Source organism: Malaya genurostris, chromosome 1 (genome assembly GCF_030247185.1).
Source record: "Malaya genurostris strain Urasoe2022 chromosome 1, Malgen_1.1, whole genome shotgun sequence".
In the NCBI taxonomy this organism is placed as follows: Eukaryota; Metazoa; Arthropoda; class Insecta; order Diptera; family Culicidae; genus Malaya; species Malaya genurostris.
The window spans coordinates 110,602,466-110,622,938 of record NC_080570.1 but is presented as its reverse complement, the minus strand read 5'-3'; the positions used below and the strand labels follow the sequence as shown (position 1 = coordinate 110,622,938).

Here is a 20,473-nt window from a genome sequence, read left to right as displayed (position 1 = left end):
TAAGAACTTTGAGTCAACGCATGCTTTGACCGTGCTTCGGACGTGTGTCGATACAGACACGTGTACGACACGGTCTAGTGAGAATATTCACATGGAGCTGCATTAAACAAATTTGAAGCGTAACCCGGACGGGATCCGGTCCATTCCTGTTCCGTATATGTCACGGCCTAGTGTGAATAGCACTTTAAAAACAAAATTTTTTTTGCTAACTGGATCTTGGTTTCAACACTGCCCACTATACCGATTTGTAAGTATTTATACCGACTTTTGTACTTGATACAGTAAAACAGATATGATCTCTTAAAATATCGACAATTCAGTTTTCATACAGAGGTTTGTTTTTGTGTTTGGTTCTATAGTGTCGAATAGTTGGCAGCTCTCGTTGCTATATAAAGAGTTAAGGGGAGAGGTAATGGTTCATTATTCACAGCCTCGTCCATTACTTCGGCGTGGCTGTTGTTGATGGGAACACGGTAGAGGGCGTTTTCTGATATTTTTTTCAGGAATTAGCGGAAGCAGACGTAACATGAATGAACCGTTAATGTTTTATTCTGTCTCAGCAAATTTGGGGTTGACAGATTAAGAAGTAGATTGATTGTTCTTGGATATAGAAGGCCTATCGTTCAGGTTTTCGCAGGACATACAATAGAGAACAGCATTCTAATGACATTAATAGTAGTCGCTGATTGTTGTAGGTGACTTGCACAGTGCAGTTTATTAGTCTTTTTTGTTTTATTTTTTTAATACATAACACGAATTTGATTTCTTCAGTACCCCCGGCTCACGGCCACAATTAGGATACAGTGATTTAGGTACAACTCTACAATTTTGATTATTTAAATATTTTTAAAATTTTAAGTAACCAGTGGTTTACAAAGAAGTCACGAGTCCTGACCAAAAGTCACATAAGAAGATACAGTCATTTTAAGTGCATTCGCAATAAACGTGCGCTATTCAGAATACCGGGTAAAATCCTAGTAAAACCTGTTTTCACATTTTGTTGGTTGAGGAAGCTTATTCCTAACAAACTGTGACGACAATGTAGTCATATTGTTTGTTGCGAATCGGTTACTGCAACTAAATGTGTTACTTGGGAGTAATCTTCCATAATTCCGTTTTGGTGGAAACATTCCTTTTCACTGTGATATTGTTCTACGCATAAAATCACGACTAGTTTGTAAGTTTTAATTTTTTTCATGTTGTTCTTTTAACGAGTTCAATTGCTTTGCACTGCTTATTGAACCATTAGTTTTATTCAGTTGAAGCCATTGCACCTGCCTTATATTAAGGTGCATTTGTTCCTTGAGCATTGTTTCAGGTTCTTGAAGCGAAACTCGAATACGACATTGCTTGAAGTGAACTGCGATTGTGATTTTTTGGCCCATTGTATTTCGTTCGTTAGGTTTACTGTTTTTCAATTTAAGATTATAAGTAATCCTACCCTTCGAGCCAATGCCTCGAACAGGGATAGATCTTACACTATTTTTTATTTTAGTATAAAAGATGAATGGTGGAACGTTACCTTATTATCATATCAATCAGTCTCTTTGGAATTTTTCGGATAAAAAGCAACTAGTTCAATAAAACAGATATTCAATGTGTAATTCCAAAATAGATTCTTTACCAACACCATCAAAGAAACCTATTGCAGTAATACGATCGAAATTTTCCTGAATATGTAATTCTAATGATAGCTAACCATACATAGAATTGTGTAGTTCTTCGATGTCCTGCTCTCGGCGGGCAGCACGTTCGCGAAATTTTTTCTGTTCTTCATAGCTTTCATCATCGGTCTTCAACTCATACCGGCACAATGGACAGCTGTTGGTCTGTTGAGAAAATAATAAACAAAAAAATTTAAAATTAAAATATTTCAAGTGACAGTTTTTAGTATTTCATTCAAAGTCAAACTAGGTTACCTTTTCCAACCACGGCATAATGCAGGACTTGTGAAAATTGTGCTTGCACGGTAATACAAGAAAAATCTCATTCACTTCTTCGTTCGGTTTGATGCAGATTGTACAGCGTTCGTCATCTTTGAAGATCTGCTTCTCCGGAAGGTTTGCTACCAGCTGTTTGGATGCGGGCGGTGGTAGCGAATCCGTGCTGAAATCATCGGAAAAGAAACCGTTCTGCTGCAAAAACCGCACCATCAACATCAGCTGATGATGTTCGGTTTGCTCAGTACTGATCGGTTCACAGCCGAGCTCCTCGAAATAGTCGGCCATTGTTGTTGTTGGAACTGTCAAAGCGAAAAACAAAAATGACATACAGGAGAGTACCGTAACTTAATTATAAAAAGTAATTTGAAAGAAAATTTGTACTCGGCTTCCTAGCGTAGCATCCATGTATGGTAGATCAACAAGTCAATAAAGAACTGAGACGGTGAAATCAATGAAGCATCAATAATGACATTATTAATGGGCAATTCGCAGTTGATTGCATATATTTCCCAAGAAGACCAGGCAGCATCAATCAGTGCAATTAATTGCACACATTCGCGCCTCCCTGGATTGTCGGGTGAACGCATCAGTGAATCAGACTGGATGGAAACTAACGATCCGTGAAATATTCGACGACATCACGATTTCAACTACTAATCAGGGCAGTTTATAATCGCATACTGGCAGAAGCTTCTAATTTCCTTTGTCGTACATGTGACCGCTGGACGTCTGGAGTCTCGTGAGCAGAGTGATTGGTTTTGTGTCACTGTGCATTCATTCTCTTCGTCACGATTTCATGCCTAGCAACAGTTGGTGGTGGCGATTGCAAATTCAGATCGATGCGGGATGTTGATTTTGCTTGCAAATATGTAGTTGGCGATTTTTTATTGAAAGCCGAAAGAAGCGATCGGACTCATGCTGAAATATTTTTGTGAACATAATTTAATTTTCCAACGGTGTTTGTGCACCGGTATTTGGTTCTACCGATTGACCATGGCCGGTTAATGTAACATAAAAGGATTTCAAGGAGTACGGTAGATTTATTTTTGTTTCGTCGTTGTTTAGTCGCGTTTGAGTATTTTGAATAGAACAGATTTGGTACAGCTTCCATAAGAAAAAAACGGAAGGGCAAGCTCACGATTCGAAACTTTCAGACATTGAAAGTGCAGTGATGACACCATCAAATATTACTTACTTTGTGCCAAACATCTAAAACACGTTGCAAGTTTAGATAGTAAATTGCATCGATCGAATAGCTTCACGTCTCCTTCTTTCCAACGTACGTGACATCGTGGTAAACGACCGGCGACGAATCGAGGGATAAATTCTCATCAGGTACAATTTATGACCAATGATTATGTGATCACCGCGAAGCAACCAGCATAACGTTATCGGGCAATCGAACTTTTATTCATACTTTTAATAGAGATACCATACTCAGTGAAAATACTGTTGTAATCTTGTAATATTTGAAAAATTGCTGAATGAAAAGAATAGTTTTTCTTTGTTTATTATTTTTCTTCCGATATTAAAGGTACTACTGGCAACCCTTCTCTCTAGCTCTTTACGTAGAATAATGACTAAAATCATCAAATGTCGATCTATTTACAATGAAAATACAGGAATATGCCGCAATAAATGAAAAAGTAAGTTAACAAAGTGAAACTGCCACTGTCTCTTTGGACATATTCTAATCTTATTCAAGTTTATTATTCCACAGCTATTTGTTTTGCAATTTACACCATATAAATCAATTTACAGTTTCAATTTCGCATATTTTAAAGTTATTACTAACATCATTATTGATTTACATATCATGTAAATTTTATAGTTTTTTCTACATACTGCTTTCTAGATTTACAACCAACCATTTATGTATGTTGCCCTGGACATCTTAGAACTAAGGCAGTCAGGCCCGTACCCAGGATTTCATTTCGGTTGGGGCCCAAAGATTAAAACAAAAATGTTACTGAAGATTGTTTATATACCTAATTCTCGGTGTGACTTTTACGGCTGTTTTTAACATACACTTTAAACTTTTCCACTGGAACTGATATTGTAATACATTTCATTACGTTTACTGTCTTGTTATTTCTGTAACACATATCTGAGACATTCTAAATACTTATATGGTTTTGATTTCGGGAGGGGTCAGGGCCCTTCCCCCCCACCTCCCCCCTCTGGGTATGTGACTGAAGGCAGTGTTCCTCATTAAAAAAATCGTTCAAAGAAACAACCATTTATATTTCAATTGGGACCTAAATAATTATGGTATCGTAAAATTCACATAAAAGAAATTACAATTTCTGATTGAACTACACACGTGCTCATTGAATCAGAACCATTGTGAAACTCGACTTTTGAACCTAATGTCATATACAATTCGAATCAGTTTTCACTTCTCTCTAGGGAATGTCGATTCCCTAGGATACCGATGTCGAATGGTTTCGGTTGAGGATTAGTGCAACGTCACGACACAACCCGGTCTGATCCAACGTCATATGTAGTCTACCCGACTGCGAATTGCCCGACAAGGGAAGTTATCCCGGTACTGGTGCTTCCGAATTGGAGATTTTGGATTTTTGTTTGTTTTTTTAATGTCTTCAAACGAAATTTTGCTGGAGACAGTGTGATTTAACATAATTGTAGTTTTCATCAATCTGCCTAGAAGTGAAATTATAAATTTAAAAAAATAAAACAAACATATTGTTTGAAAAATTAGAAGTCACAACTCAGATGCACTCTAATATACAGGGTGTTTGTTTTGTTCAATAGGGATTACTCTATTGTCAGAGAGTTGTTTTGACAGTGCAAAAGGACGTCTATACTTAGTATTATTTGGCAAATCATTATGAATATTTTTAAATTCAGTGTTCAATTAAAACTTCGTGAATTTTATGGTACACAGCCATCTGAGACCACCATAAAGAACGTAATTACCATATTTCGGTCTACATTCACGCTTTTGGATGCCATATATGCTTTTGGATCATGTATGTATTATCACAAATGTGTTGGTGTCGCTCTAAAGGTTGTAATATTACACGAAAAAATGCATAATTTCATGTCAGAATCATATGCAACGATGGACTTCCATTGGATGTTTTTTTTTCTGAGAAAGCGTAATCCTGGTGGAATCGGCAAGAAGTTTTCATTCGGAATTCCATGTGGAAATCAAAATGAATTCCGAATTAATTCCAACTCCAGTGCCACAACCGATTCCAAATGAATTTCGCCTACAGCCGGTTGATTTGGACATCTGTCGGAATTGAGTGAGAAGATGCGGTCTAAATTGTCAATTCGTTTTCTTCTTATTCTTTCCCGATTTTGCACGTTTTCGTGCTGATTTTTAGTTTATTTTTAAATAAAAACATTATATATCGGAATAAATTTAAATCTTCAAGTTTTTCGGATGAACAGAACTAGTAAATAACAAGTTCTTCTTAGAATTCCAGCGTAAACTATTGAAATTCGCTGGAAATTAACAAATAGGCCTACCTTAGTCAGCATCATCCATTCCTCTAGCTTGCGTGTAGTGAATTCACAGACTAACAGACATGACAGCATGAGTAAATTCTTATAAAAATAATTTTTCGTGATGCACTAGTTCCACCTATATTGTACTGCGCGAACTATTTACTATCTGTACACCCCTTGTGCTATGGGAAAGTTTTTTTACAAGTTGGTTCCCCCTCGTTTGTCAACACCGATCAGCTGCTTGCAGGATGGCCTGATTATAACATAATATTTGAAAATGAATCGTCACAATAAATTATCGGACTACGTTGATAATATATTTAACTTCTTTAGCGATGTTGGAAGGTAACCATTTATTTTTCTCAACGTTGTTCATCTATTTTTGATCTGCCAGTTTTGATCTTCATCTATTTTTGATCGTGTTGGTAATTTTCACCCGAAATAAAGTGGCGATAGACCAGAAGCAAGTAAATATTGTAACAAAACGGGTTCGATTTTGTATTGCGTTGGAGGATGAGAAGTAGGCACAATTAAAGACTGTCCCAGAAAATATGGACGCAACCAAAAACCGCTGCCATTTCGCAATGGTTCAGAATCTGTCAATTTTTATGGCTGCGTCCTGTTGTTTACACTCTTCTTTAACCACTTGTGCAGTTATTTATTCGTTTTCATTAGTTTGTTTCGAAATCTGTGGACTTTCAGCAGAACAACGTCGAAAAATTGTGTACAAATGGTGCACAGAACGTGGACTGTCACTGAGAAAGATAGCAAAAATGGAAGGAGTAAGTGAAAAAGCCGCGCGAAATGCAATCAGGAAGTTCGGTGAGGATAACACCTTTGAGGATAAACCGAAAACGGGTCGAAAAAAGGTTCTGCTAACCCTCAGTTGGACAAATGATACTGAAGGCCTTCGAGCAAAAGAAGGAGGTTCCAGTTCGGGATGTGGCCAAAAAAGTGGGCACTTCGAAGTCAAATGTTCTTCGTGCCAAAGAACGTTTGAATCCTCGAACCTATAAGAAGCAGAGACAACCAAAACGTAGTCCGAAACAAGAAGCATCGATCAGGCCGAGGGTTCGAAAGCTGTACAATAGGATTCTTGCTGGAAATTTGAACTGCATAATCATGGACGAAGAAACCTACGTGAAACTCGATTACAAATCCTTGCCGGAACCAGTCCGAGACATCGATTGAAGTCGAAAAATTTTGTACGAAAGCTATGGTCTAACGAGCAATTTGTAGCTGCGGTAAGATTTCGAAACCCTTCATCACCACTACTTCAATGAACAGCGAAATATACATCAAGGAATCTTTACAAAAACGACTTCTACCCATGATTCGAAGCCACAAGGATCCTGTTGTCTTCTGGCCAGATCTTGCTTCTTGCCACTACTCGAAATCAACGGTAGAATGGTATACTACCAAAAATGTCACTTTCGTCCCAAAAGACATGAACCCACCAAATTAACCCCCCACCCCCCCCTTTCGACCAATTCAGGAATTTTGGGCATTAACGAAGGCACATCTTAGGAAACATGTCTCGGCAGCCGAAACCATTCAAAAAGATTGGAAAAAGGTGTCATAACTTGTCGCCAAGAAGTCTGTACGGAATTCAATGAGGAACGTTCGCAAGAAGGTGCGCCAGCTAGTCTACAATGGCTAAGTAGCAAATGTTGAGAATAATATTCTGTTGTTGTAGTCTAATATTATCAGTATATCGAATAAAATTTGAATATCTAACACTTGTGAATTATTTACAGCGAAATCAAAGTGCGTCCATACTTTCTGGGACAGTCTTTATGTATTTAGTTTGGGATTTATGTATTAGGGTAACAGAGGTATTTTGGTCCACTTCAGTATTGATTTTATTTTGGCCCATCGATTAAATCCATAAAGTTGAACAGGTGGCAAAAATATATGAAGTGGCCAAAATACCGTTGTTACCCTAAATCTATATCCTGCATGAAATTCGCATAGACGTAAACAAATCAGTACATTAAATAAAATTCTGTATGAATGGCAACTCTGTTGGTAAATGTGAAAAATGAACACAGTCTAGAAGACAGACAGATGTTTTAATAGGGTGACGTGGGGGCCTTCATGACATATGCGAGTACTGTCCCAACTAAAGGAATATTCGAAATGGCCGTTAAGATGATTAAAGAATCCAATTAGAGTGTCCTGTCTGTTAGTCTGTGGTGAAATGGGGTAAGTCGCTTAATTTTACACTAACACATTCATAAAATGAGCGAATATGTCAGGTAGATTAAGCACCAAAAAACGAGCAGTCATCATCTTCCGATTCCAATAAAAATTTCATTGCTCATTCCGTCATTTCGATTATGCGGGTTGTATGTAAAATGGATGACGGACTATGTCTGTCAGAATTTTTCGCCGGCATTCTGCTAGAGTCTGGCAACACAAATTTCCGGCTGATAATTTTGCCTAGCGGTTATTAACGCTTCTACCGGATTCTTGCCATGCAAAACTGGCAGAACTGTTTTGAATCGTTTCTACATTTTTAGTGCCTTTGATTTTATGTATTCTTTTCATAAGAAATATATATGAAGGCCAAAAACATGCAAAGCTTCATCTCTCAATATACCCATACTTTCATCTCATTTACCTGGGTCCAAGACTCGTTTTTATTTTTGGATGTAAATGCATGATTGACAAATATCCAATGAAGGCGATCAGAAAAAATGAAAAAAGAGCGAATTTGCAAGAGGTGCCGTGGTGAAATAATGACGCAATTTCGTCTGCAAAATTTTGTCAGTTGACGAAATCTTGCCAGGTTTCTGCCGGCTACCAGAATTTTTCACGAGCGGTATTTTTAGGGAATACTTAGCGCTAGAAAAGTAAAGTCATGGCACTACATTCCGATGCGAAACTTGATCTTCTGTGTCAACAGACTTCGCAGCCGATTCATAAGTGTACAGGACTGTTGCAGGGCTACGATCCTTCGGACACCAAAAATCCTTCCAAGTCAGGATTGAAACATACGACATCAGACTTGTTAGATCTGCGCCTTATAGTCTGAACCGTCGATCCGGGCCAATGTTCAGACTACCAATAACAGACTCTAGATGAATAGAACATAGGTTTTGGAATGTTTTTTGAGAAACACGCCTCTCTATACGAAAAATGAGTAAAAATTCTACACTACTTGCCACAGACGTTTAACCGACTTCATTTATTACATTTTCTATGATTACGAACAATAGATAATTTTCGAAAAACTAATGGAAACGAAATATTTTTCCGTCCGACGCGCACGCCTTCTGTTTTCGGTTCCCATTCAGATTCTTTTCATATTATTTTGATAAACTGGGAAACTGTCTAGACCCACTGTGCAACGAGTTGAAAGACTGCTTACTAGGGTGGGACAAGGTTGTATGGGAAAAGGATGAAAAGGTTTATTTTCTCGCTCCACCAAACTTTTCGTGTTCCTTTTGGGTCCCATAAACATTATGCAAAATTTTAGCTCGATCGGAGAAACTATATTTTCGCGCCCGAGGTTTCAAGTTTGTATGGGATTTAGTATGGAGAAATTCACTTTTAACAAAAAAATCGGCTGGAGATCAATCTATAAACTCTAAAAATCAGTGCATATTTTCAGTAATATTTTCGTAGGATGATCTCCAGCCGTTTTTTTTTGTTAAAAGTGAATTTCTCCATACTAAATTCATACAAACTTGAAACCTCGGGCGCGAAAATATAGTTTCTCCGATCGAGCTAAAATTTTGCATAATGTTTATGGGACCCAAAAGGAACACGAAAAGTTTGGTGGAGCTGATATCAATTTTTGTCCCACCCTACTGCTCACTCATCACCTGTTAGTGCTTTCTAGGGCAGCGCCTAATCCAGTTAAACGCTCAAACCATGATAGATACTTTAACAACATCGGAGATGGCATCTGAGTCGTGTTTGACGTTAGTTCGGAAACAATCAAATTTTCCTTAAATTAACAATTTGTTTGATCCTCCGCCATAAAAAAAAGTAAGGAGTTAATGTTATCTTTTCGAATGATCATCATCGTTGCGACAGCACAGTTGAAACCAAAGCGCATTAAAACAAAATGCAAATGTCTAAAATTTCTGCAGCTATTTTTATCTCACATATACCGGACAGGCCTTCATTCGAAGTGAAAATATACACACCCGAGTCCCGACAGCGCGTTCAACTTGGGTTCTGATGGTGATTTTACTCATCTTCTTCTAGTACCAGTGGATGAGTAAAAAGACGTAACAGCAATCATTGATAATAAATCTATCATCCTTCAGTAAAAAAACTGTTCATTGTTATCTACTTCGTGGTGTCACGATTACTGGTAGAGTCAGATGACTGGTCAGTCGTTTATAGATAGAAGTAAGATGATATTGCTTAGTCATTGAAATTAAAATTGAGTATGTTTCAGGACTGCATCTGTTGGTTGTTGTTTTTCAAAAAGTTATTTCTATACAGTTCTGTAATATGTGGGAACTGTAAATAGAAAACAGATTGATAAGCGAGATTCAAAAATGAGTCCCAAGAGATATGTTTCGTTTCTTTGGTTTAGATTTGTTTAGAAGTAGCCAATCGTAAAGATTAATGCCGAAATGGAACAGCAAATATGCATAGGATACAAGTATAAATTATTCCGATCCCAAATCCGGATACGATGATACCAATCCCAATAAATTGTTCCATTGCATAAGGTTTAGTGCAGGTTAGTCATCTATCACATTCGATCGGGGTATTCCAGGTTCATTGAGGTGCGGTATCAGAGTGATTCTTTATTTTGATGATTTAGTGATGAATGTTGAAAATTTTTCATAACGTCTTTCAAAGTGACGATGCAAATAACATAAAAACTCTTCGGGTAGTGCTAAAAACTATTCCAGTGTGTGGGGCTTGTTAGGTTATGGAAACTCGAATCTATTTTGATTATTCCGGTCCCCAGTTTCCGGTTCCGGAAGTACGGGAAATAGTTGTATAATATTCCCATATGGAGCTCACTTCGATTTCACAGACATGACTAAGCCGATTTTCATTAACTTAGATTCAAATGTGAGGTATTATGGTCATATGCAAATATCCGGTTCCGGAATTACAAGGTGATAAGGAATGGAACTTTCAAATCGTCGTTTAAGTGGAAGGATGCGAAAACGTAAAATAATCTCTTAATTCTGACTCAACTTTGTTTACAAATTGAAAATGTTTTGCTATTTTTTGTACTAATGAACTCTTTTGTTTTTATTCAAAATTCAATCAAAAGTTTTTTGATGAATCCCTTAGAAATATTTATTAGCTCTGTTGTTCTCTCTCGTACAAAGATCAACCGATCAGTATGGATTTATTTATTTATTTATTTATTCCATTTATTCATCTGACAATATAATAAGTCTTAATGAATATATCAGTCAAGTTATAAAATATTCGATTGTAACACTTTCTGAATAAACTAATGTGTCGGTTCATTAAAATCGAAAAGATTTTCAACAGTGGAAAATGTTCTTATACATGTAGTTATCGGTTCATGGAATCCGAACGTCGTTCGATGATAGCTCGGTTGAAGTAGACTAGTAGAACGCAGCAATCGTTGCGTGGCACGGAAATCAAGTAGAGACAAAAGTTGCGGTGAGTCGATATCGCCATTGATTAGTTTTGCCACAAACACAGCTTGTTGAATTTTCCTGCGCCGTTCCAATGAATCAAGACCTATCAGACGACAGCGATCGGGGTACGGTGGAAGGTCAAGCGGGTTTTGCCAGGGAAGATTTCTTAGAGCCAGTCGGACAAATTATTTGTGAACACGTTCAATCCGTAAGTTCCAAACAATCTGATACGGGCTCCAAACTAAACTAGCATTCTCAAGTAGCGGTCGAACCAATGAACAGTATAATGCCTTCAAGCAATGGGGATCTTTGAAAACACGTCCGATTTTGGCAATAAAACCCAGTTGCCGTGTTGCTTTTGAAATCAAAGTTGAGCGATGTAGGTTTTTTTTTTCAAATAAAATTTTTATTAGGCTCATTTGCTTTAGCTTAACGTGGCCGATTGTCTTGTTGTTAGGGAGAGAGAAAGGGATGCCGTATTACGGGGCGGCATACTCCCCAGTTAGTAAGGGGACATAAGGAGGGTGGGACCTACACAGTATTGAATTGAAATTTGAATACATCATTGGTTTGTGGCATACATCTTTTAGACACATTTTGCGTTCGATGAATCTTCATGTTTTTCAGCTTGTAGCAATGAAGAGATTATTCTGGATTGGGATGCTTCGTTGGTGTGTTCTGACGTTGATGTGACGTTTTTGGGTAGCTTCCAGCAACTCAGTGAGTTCAAGGCAGGTGCATGCTCCGAAGCATCGTTTACACAGGCCATACTTCCAGCAACGTAAAGAAGAGTGCGGTAGAGCTGTAGACGAGAAAGAGATAGGGAGAGCACTAAATTTGAGCATTGATAGTTTTCAAGAAGTTATAGATGAGAGTCATATAAGGAAGATTTCGAGTTGCCAAGACGTCGCGGACTGGTACGAAGGGTGGTATACCTCGGGCCCGAAGGGAACCTATGAGTTGGGACCTGGCATCACAATACTCGACACATGTCCAAACAACATGTTCGATGTCATGATAACCCTCACCGCAAACGCAGACACCACTCTCAGCGAGCCCCACACGACGGAGATGCGCGCTGAACATATAATGATTAGACATGAGCCTTGACATTACACGAATAAAGTCTCGGCTCACGTCTAACCCCCGGAACCAAGCTTTCGTCGATACCTGTGGGATTATTGAGTGTAACCATCGTCCCAGAGTTCCACTATTCCATGTATTCTGCCAGCTAGCTAGAGTTTTCTGACGACAGCAACTGAAAAATTCATTGAAGCAGATTGGTCTTTCATAGATATCACCTTCTAGTGCGCCCACCTTGGCTAACGAGTCCGCCCTCTCATTGCCCCGTATGGAAACATGTGAGGGGACCCAAACCAAGGTAATCTGGTATGATTTTGCAGACAAAGCACTCAATTGTTCCCGTATTTTCCCCAGGAAATACGGTGAGTGCTTTCCAGGCTTCACTGAACGGAGAGCCTCAATGGAACTGAGACTGTCCGATACAATGAAGTAGTGATCTGTGGGCAGAGTGTCAATGATCTCAAGGGTATACTGAATTGCAGCTAGTTCTGCGACGTAAACTGAAGCTGGATCACTGAGTTTATAGGAAGCGGTGAAATTTACATTGAATATACCGAAGCCAGTGGACCCGTCTAGATATGATCCGTCAGTGTAAAACATTTTATTACAGTCGACTTCTTTAAATTTATTATTAAAAATTTTTGGGATCTCTTGAGGGCGTACAGGATCCGGGATTCCACGAATTTCTTCTTTCATGGATGTGTCGAAAAACACAGTAGAATTAGAAGTATCCACAAAATGAACACGATTGGGAACAAACGAAGAAGGATTTATATTCTGAGCCATGTAGTCAAAATACAAGGACATAAAACGGGTTTGTGAATTAAGCTCGACGAGCTTTTCAAAGTTTTCTATCACCATCGGATTCAAAATGTCGCATCGGATTAGCAGTCGATATGAGAGATCCCAGAACCTGTTTTTCAACGGTAAGACGCCCGCCAGCACTTCAAGACTCATCGTATGGGTTGATTGCATGCAACCCAAGGCAATACGTAAACAACGATACTGAATTCTTTCCAGTTTAATGAAATGAATATTCGTAGCGGAGCGGAAACAGAAACATCCATATTCCATTACTGACAATATCGTCGTTTTGTACAACCTGATCAGGTCTCCTGGGTGAGAGCCCCACCAAGTTCCGGTTATTGTACGAAGGAAATTGATTCTCTGTAGGCATTTTCGTTTCAAATACCTAATGTGACATCCCCAGGTACCTTCGGAATCGAACCAGACCCCGAGATATTTAAATGTGAAAACCTGAGCTATGGTTTCACCCCCTAGTTGAAGCTGTAATTGCGCAGGTTCTCGCTTCCTTGAAAATACAACCAGCTCAGTTTTCTCCGTAGAGAACTCGATACCCATTTGAAAAGCCCATGTCGACAAGTTGTCGAGGGTATCTTGCAATGGTCCTTGGAGATCGGCAGCTTTGGGTCCTATAATAGACACAACACTGTCGTCGGCAAGTTGTCTTAGCGTGCATAATGTGTTGATACATTCATCAATGTTATTTACGTAAAAGTTGTATAAAAGGGGGCTTAAGCATGAGCCCTGAGGAAGACCCATGTAACTGAATCGCTTTGTCGTCAAATCACCATGCTCAAAATGCATGTGTTTCTCGGACAATAGATTATATAAAAAGTTGTTCAAAACTGGTGAAAGACCATGCTGATGCAACTTCTCAGATAGAACGTTAATGGAAACTGAATCGAATGCCCCCTTGATGTCGAGGAAAACTGATGCCATTTGTTCTTTACGAGCAAATGCCATTTGAATTTCTGTTGAGAGCAACGCTAGACAATCGTTCGTTCCTTTGCCCCTGCGGAACCCAAATTGTGTACCTGAAAGCAATCCATTTGTTTCGACCCAATTGTCTAGACGGAAGAGAATCATTTTCTCCAACAATTTCCGAATACAGGAAAGCATAGCAATCGGCCGATACGAATTGTGATCGGAGGCTGGTTTTCCAGGTTTTTGAATAGTAATAACTCTCACTTCTCTCCATTCGTGTGGGACAATATTACCCTCGAGGAACTTGTTGAATAAATTCAACAAGCGCCTTTTGGCAGAGTCGGGCAGATTTTTCAACAAGTTGAATTTAATTCTGTCTAACCCCGGGGCTCTATTGTTACACGACAAGAGCGCAAGTGAGAACTCTACCATCGAAAACGGTGTTTCGTTTGTATTCAATGTCGCGACGCGGGATATCTTCTGTTCCGGAACAGAATCAGGACATACTTTCTTAGCGAAATCAAATATCCAGCGGTTAGAATATTCCTCGCTTTCGTTCGCGTGATTTCGATTGCGCATGCGACGGGCCGTATTCCAAAGAGTGCTCATTGCTGTTTCTCTCGTTAATCCGTCAACAAACCTTCGTCAGTAACCGCGTTTCTTAGCTTTAATCAGACTTTTCATTTGAAATTCTAACGCCGCGTATTTCCGATAATTATCTGGAGTTCCGTTCCTTCTAAACGAGATGAAGGCTGAAGCTTTTTTCGTTTTCAGCTCTGAGCACTCTTTGTCCCACCATGGGTTGGGAGAACGCATACTAGTTTGCGCGCTAGGTACTCGTTTCGTCTGAGCTTGAATTGCGGTGTCAAGAATCAAGTCAGCCAAAAATGTATACTCTTCCTCCGGAGGAAGCTCCTGTGATGTTTCTAGTTTCTCAGACATCGAGCTCGTGTAACGTTTCCAATCAATGTTTCGTGTGAAATCGTACGAAACATTGATTGTTTCCGATGGTCTTCCACGGTTGGTGATAGAAACTATGATCGGCAAGTGATCGCTACCGTGAGGATCACAGATTACCTTCCACTTGCAATCTAACTGTAGCGAAGTCGAGCAAAGGGATAAATCCAGCGCACTTGGTTGTGCTGGCGGTCTAGGGTTCCGTGTCATTTCTCCCGTGTTTAGAATTGTCAAATTGAAGTTGTCACACAGATCTTGGATTAACGAAGAACGATTATCATCATATAAGCAGCCCCATCCTGTACCATGCGAGTTAAAGTCCCCTAAAACCAGCCGCGGTGAAGGAAGAAGTTCTATGATGTCTGCAAGCCGACGATGCCCTATCGAGACTCTGGGAGGAATGTAGATAGAAGCTATACATAGATCTTTGCCTTTAATATTAATTTGGCAAGCAACAACTTCAATTCCCGGTGTCGAGGGGAGGTTAATACGATAAAATGAATAGCACTTTTTAATCCCTAAAAGTACCCCTCCATAAGAGTCTTCTCGGTCCAGGCGGATTATGTTAAAATTATGGAAGTCGAGGTTGATGTTAGAAGTAAGCCAAGTTTCACTCAAGGAGAATACATCGCAATTATGAGTATGTATTAAGTGTTTGAAAGAATCAAGTTTTGGGATGATACTTCTGCAATTCCACTGAAGCACAATGATCATATCTTCGATTCTCAGTGGTAAATTATCCATCAAAAGATACGATCGCTGCAAGGAGGGGCCATTGTTCAGTCAACTGTTTTAAAAATGTCCTTACTGTTGGCAGTAGAGCAGTTAGGAAGCTTTTCAGAGGATCAGTAATATTGAAGGCTGTTAATATCCAGTCCACGATATCAGAAAATTTCAATAATCCAGCGTTTGTTGGATTTTCTGGTTGTGCTTTGGGGTCATTCGGGTTTTTTGATGCCCCAGGAAGTGCTGGGTACTCCTTATCATCGCTAAGTTTTTTGAACCCAGGAGGTGTTTGCTTCGGTTTTGAGTCAGCACTTTTTGTTTCCGTTTGGTTCTTTTGTGACGAAGAGGACAGTCTGAGGCCTTTACGAGGAAGCTTGGGAGAAGCCAGATTTTGTCTTTTCCTGCTTCCTTCAACCTGTATGTAGGAAGGTCCTTCGCCTGGGTCGTCAGAGGTATCCTCTTCAACTGGCAAGATTGCAAACGGGTTCTCAGGGGTCGATGGAGTGGTTCTTTTTAAGATTTCCGCATAAGAACGTTTGGAACTTTCTTTCACGGATCGCTTCAATTTCTCCGCACGCTGTATGTACGTAGGGCACACCGAAAGATCATGAGGATTCTCCCCGCAGTAGCAACACTTTTCCACTGCTCTTTTGCAGAGATCGTCCTCATGGGCCTCTCCGCATTTGCCGCATCGCAGTTTGTTGCAACAATAGGTTGCCGTATGACCTAGCTGTTTGCAGCTTGTACAATGCATTACCCGCGGTACATACAGCCGAACAGGTAGACGAACTCCACTCACTACCAAATAATTTGGAAGTGCAGATCCGGCAAAAGTCACGCGAAATGAGTCCGATTGGTAAAATTTACCATCTATCGATTTGGAGTGCAATTGCTTGCACTCCAAAATTTTCACTGGTTGAAGGTCGGGGTTTTTGAAACGGCCTACCCCGTCCTTCATCAGATCTTCGATTGTCAGACTTTCGTCACGGACCACACCGTCGATCTCCACCACATGAGACGGGACGTACACGCGGTACTCCTTCGTGAACAACTCGCTGGTAGCAATCTCGTTTGCTTGCTTCAGGTCGGACACAACAACGCGTAACTTGTTTGGCGAAACCTTATCTATTGTTTTTATTGCCGAGTAATGTTTTTCCAGGTCCCGAGCAATATTTAAAACTCTGAGAGACTTTAATTTGGGCCGGAAGTATACCACCCACGGACCCCCCGAGCCATCGTCTTGGTAAACTTTTTGGCGAGCAGGCAATATCTTAGAGGGAGATGGAGGCATCGGAGAGGGAGATGGCATTGGAGAGGGAGATGGTATCGGAGGGGGAGATGGTATAGGAGGGGTAGATGGCATCTCGGAAGCAAACTCAGCCTCTAAATGTTCTTCGTTCATTCGTTCAGCTTCGCCCTCCTCCGAGACACCCCCACTGTCATCAATATTCATATTTAAAGTGCGGGAGTAAAGAAGTCTCCCGCACTTGAAATGAGAAAGAAAGAAATAAAATGAAAAGAAAATATATGAATAGTAAAAGTTGAAAGAAAAAGTTTGAGAAAATACTTAACAGTATGTCACGGTAAGCTGTTAGGTGAGTTGCTCCTTCACTCCTTCGTTGTGCTTCAGCGTGACCTTGACTCAGGATTTGGCAGCTGCGATGCGGGTAGCAAACAATAGAAATAACTGCTGCCCGAGGATAGCACAATAGCGTCTACTGTCGATACCGATACAAAACCGGTGCACAGACAGAACTCACTTGCGGGGATGCTACTTTTTATCACTTTTATTTAATGCCTATACTACAGCCTCTGCTGTGATAGGCACCTTCGTCTTACCGATGTCGATTGTTAAAAAAACGCGTGTGCTCACTTCGAACATTCGGTTACGAATGCGCGATGTAGGTTGAATGTAAGTTTGGCATCCAACAAAACACCAAGGTCGTTAACATGATCAACTCTTTGGAGCGTTTGTCCGTCAATTTGATAATCAAAATGCAATGGATTCTGTATTCGGTGGAACGTTATGACCTGACATTTCGCAGTACTGATAATCAGCCAGTTTCTTTTGCACCAAGCAACAAATGTATCGAGGAGCTGTTGGAGCCGGACACAGTCGTCAATAGATCGAATTACATGGTACAATTTCAAATCATCAGCGTAAACTAATCTGCAGCCGTTACTGAGCAGCAAAATAGCATCATTGAAAAACAAAGAGAACAGAAGCGGACCCATATTGCTGCCTTGAGGTACTCCTGACACATTCGTAAACTGAGATGAAACGCTCGAGCCCAATTTTATTCGTAAAACTCTACCACACAAGTAAGAGTATAACCAATCAATGAACTTTTGAGTTCCACCTAATCGCGACATCTTTCGAAGGAGTATTCGGTGGTCTATTCGGTCAAACGCTGCTTTTAGATCCGTGTATACCGCATCGATTTGTACCTTTTCCTCCATACGCGAAATGCAGGTCGAAGTGAAAACTAATAGATTTGTGCTGACCGAGTGTCCAGGCATAAACCCATGTTGTTCAGTTGAGATATAATGTTTAGTGCGAAAGAGCATCTCATTGCTTACAATTATTTCAAAAAGCTTTGAAGCAGCAGATAAACTTGTTATGCCTCGATAGTTTCTTACATTACGACGGTCACCACTCTTGAATACAGGGAGCATGAAGGATTGCTTCCAAATCTCAGGAAAAATGCCTTGCTCGAAAGATTTGTTGAAAATAATGCACAGAGGCTCAGCTAAAGCAGCTGTACAATTAGTGTAAACTGCAGCGGGTATTCCATCAGGTCCTGCTGAATACGATTTTTTCAGTTTCTTCGCAGCGGCAATAATCATTTCAGGAGTAATTATAAACGTATCCATACGCACTAAATTTTCAGGAACGTCCTTAGCAGCGACATCAGCTTCGGCGTCGGAAGCAGTATTTTCAGCAAATACCGAAGCGAAAAATGTTGCGAACAGCTCGCACGAATCCATTGTTGAGTTAGACTCCACGCCATCGAGACAAACATTTGGAGGAATTGATGAACATTTTCGCTTTGAGTTGACAAATGTCCAGAACTTCTTGGGGTTCCGTCGAAGGTCAGTTTGAACTCGCATGACATAATCTTTGTATAGCCGCGCGTTCAATTTACGATAACTTTCACTGGAGTATTTGAACATTCTTTGTGTCTCAGCATTATGAAAACGACGATGTTTGCGTTGCCAGGCATTACGATCCCGCTTGAGTTTACGTAAGTACGCTGTAGTCCAAGAAGTAGCAATGGGTCGTTTTGCTAATGGAAGATTAGAACTGAGCCATTGAAACAAAACATCACAGAATAGCGAAGACATCTCATTCACGTTATCGATTTCATACAAAACAGACCAATTAACATCCTGCAAATATGCTTGAAAGGCAGTAAAATCAATTTTTCGGTAGTTCAATGGCATTGATTCGACAATAAGCTGGGTATCACATGAAACGCTTTCACAATCAACGGGCAATGAAACAGCTAAAGGCGAATGGTGAAGGTCCACGGGTAGTAGTGGGGCAACACAACGATCAACTACCAATTGGCTCTCTAACGAACAGAAGATCAGATCGAGCGTTCGTCCGAGATGATTTTTATGGCGATTCCTTTGATATAAATTTAAATAATCCATACCATCTATCAGTGTCGTACTGGCAGCGGGTAGAAGAGAGGAAGGAGATTGTGTTTCGTCTGATCCATGACCCCACGTTATCCGTGGCTGGTAGAAATCACCGCACACAAAAACAATATCACTTGCGGAACTTTTGCTGCACAGCTCCGAAACAGTAGAAATGTGCTCATCGATCACACCAACTTGCTGGCTTTTATCGGGAGGGATATACACACCGCACAGAAATATCTTTCGGTCCCGCACGGTAGCACATACACACACTTGTTCGAGGCAACGACCATTCACCGTTTGTACAACAGTGCTGGCATATTTTTGAGAAACAGCAACTAAAACACCGCCAAATTTTGATTTGACACTGTTTGCTAAGCTGCGGTCGCAGCGGAAAACGTTGAATGCATTTCCAAATAACTGTTGGGAATTGATCCGATCGTCGAGCCCGGTCTCGGTAAGAATGATGATATCATAGTTGCAGTCACACACTGCCAGGAAAAGCTCGTCGATTTTGGTCCTTAAACCACGAACGTTCTGGTAGTATACCCATATTTTATATTCATTTCGTTCATCACTCTGCAACACGGGATCATTTAGTGAAGCGATAGTTGAGTTAATACAAAAATACTCGCCTCTGGTGGTACCCGAAGGTTTCCACCGTCCACGAAACAGCGCACGGAAGCAGGATTATTTTTTAGCTCTCCGAGCGAGGGAGAAGCAAACGACGATTTGAGTTTTTTGGCAAATCCACAAACTCTCGGAATAACAATCCGACGGGCCAAGAAGATGGGTCTAGAGCTTTGGTTTTCAAGCAAGGGTCCAATCCAATTTTGTACGAAATTTATGCCAGGAAGTGTACACCGATGCATCACACAAGCTCATTGATGGGTTCAGTTCCTATTTATGTGATAGAATCCTACGAGTTCAGTTGGGAGCCTCAGTTTCATCCCCATTTACGAACAAATTAGAAGTTCCACAAGGTAGTTATATGGGACCCCTTTTGTTCGCACCTTTTTCAACGATACCGCCTTGCTGCTTGGTAATGGATGCAAACTGATCTACACCGAAGATTTGAAACTGCATTTGGTAATTCGCAATCATGGGGATTGCATCCATCCTCGAAAATTGCTGGATAAATTTGTCGAACACTCAAAAAAATAATCACATCATAGTTATGTGAATATTTCTCACCCTATTTTCACGTAGCCATTTGCATTTATGACCGCTTCTAGGCCACGCCTGAAGCTTTCGCAGACCTTGGCAATATAATCTGATGACATTTTACACAATGCTTTGTTATGGAGGTCCGTAGAGAGA

The 20,473-nt window shown here is 40.1% G+C and overlaps 1 protein-coding gene across 1 annotated transcript; it reads right to left on the bottom strand.

The window, feature by feature from the left end:
- Window positions 1-1,581: 1,581 nt before the first annotated feature.
- On the bottom strand, window positions 1,582-20,272 carry LOC131427487 (uncharacterized). Its single transcript, XM_058590722.1, has 5 exons — window positions 20,167-20,272; window positions 19,789-19,910; window positions 19,168-19,732; window positions 1,920-2,242; window positions 1,582-1,829 (listed from the first exon to the last, which is right to left on the bottom strand). Exons 1-5 carry the CDS (start codon window positions 20,270-20,272, stop codon window positions 1,695-1,697), a joined length of 1,251 nt encoding a protein of 416 aa, XP_058446705.1. The 3' UTR covers window positions 1,582-1,694.
- Window positions 20,273-20,473: the final 201 nt, after the last annotated feature.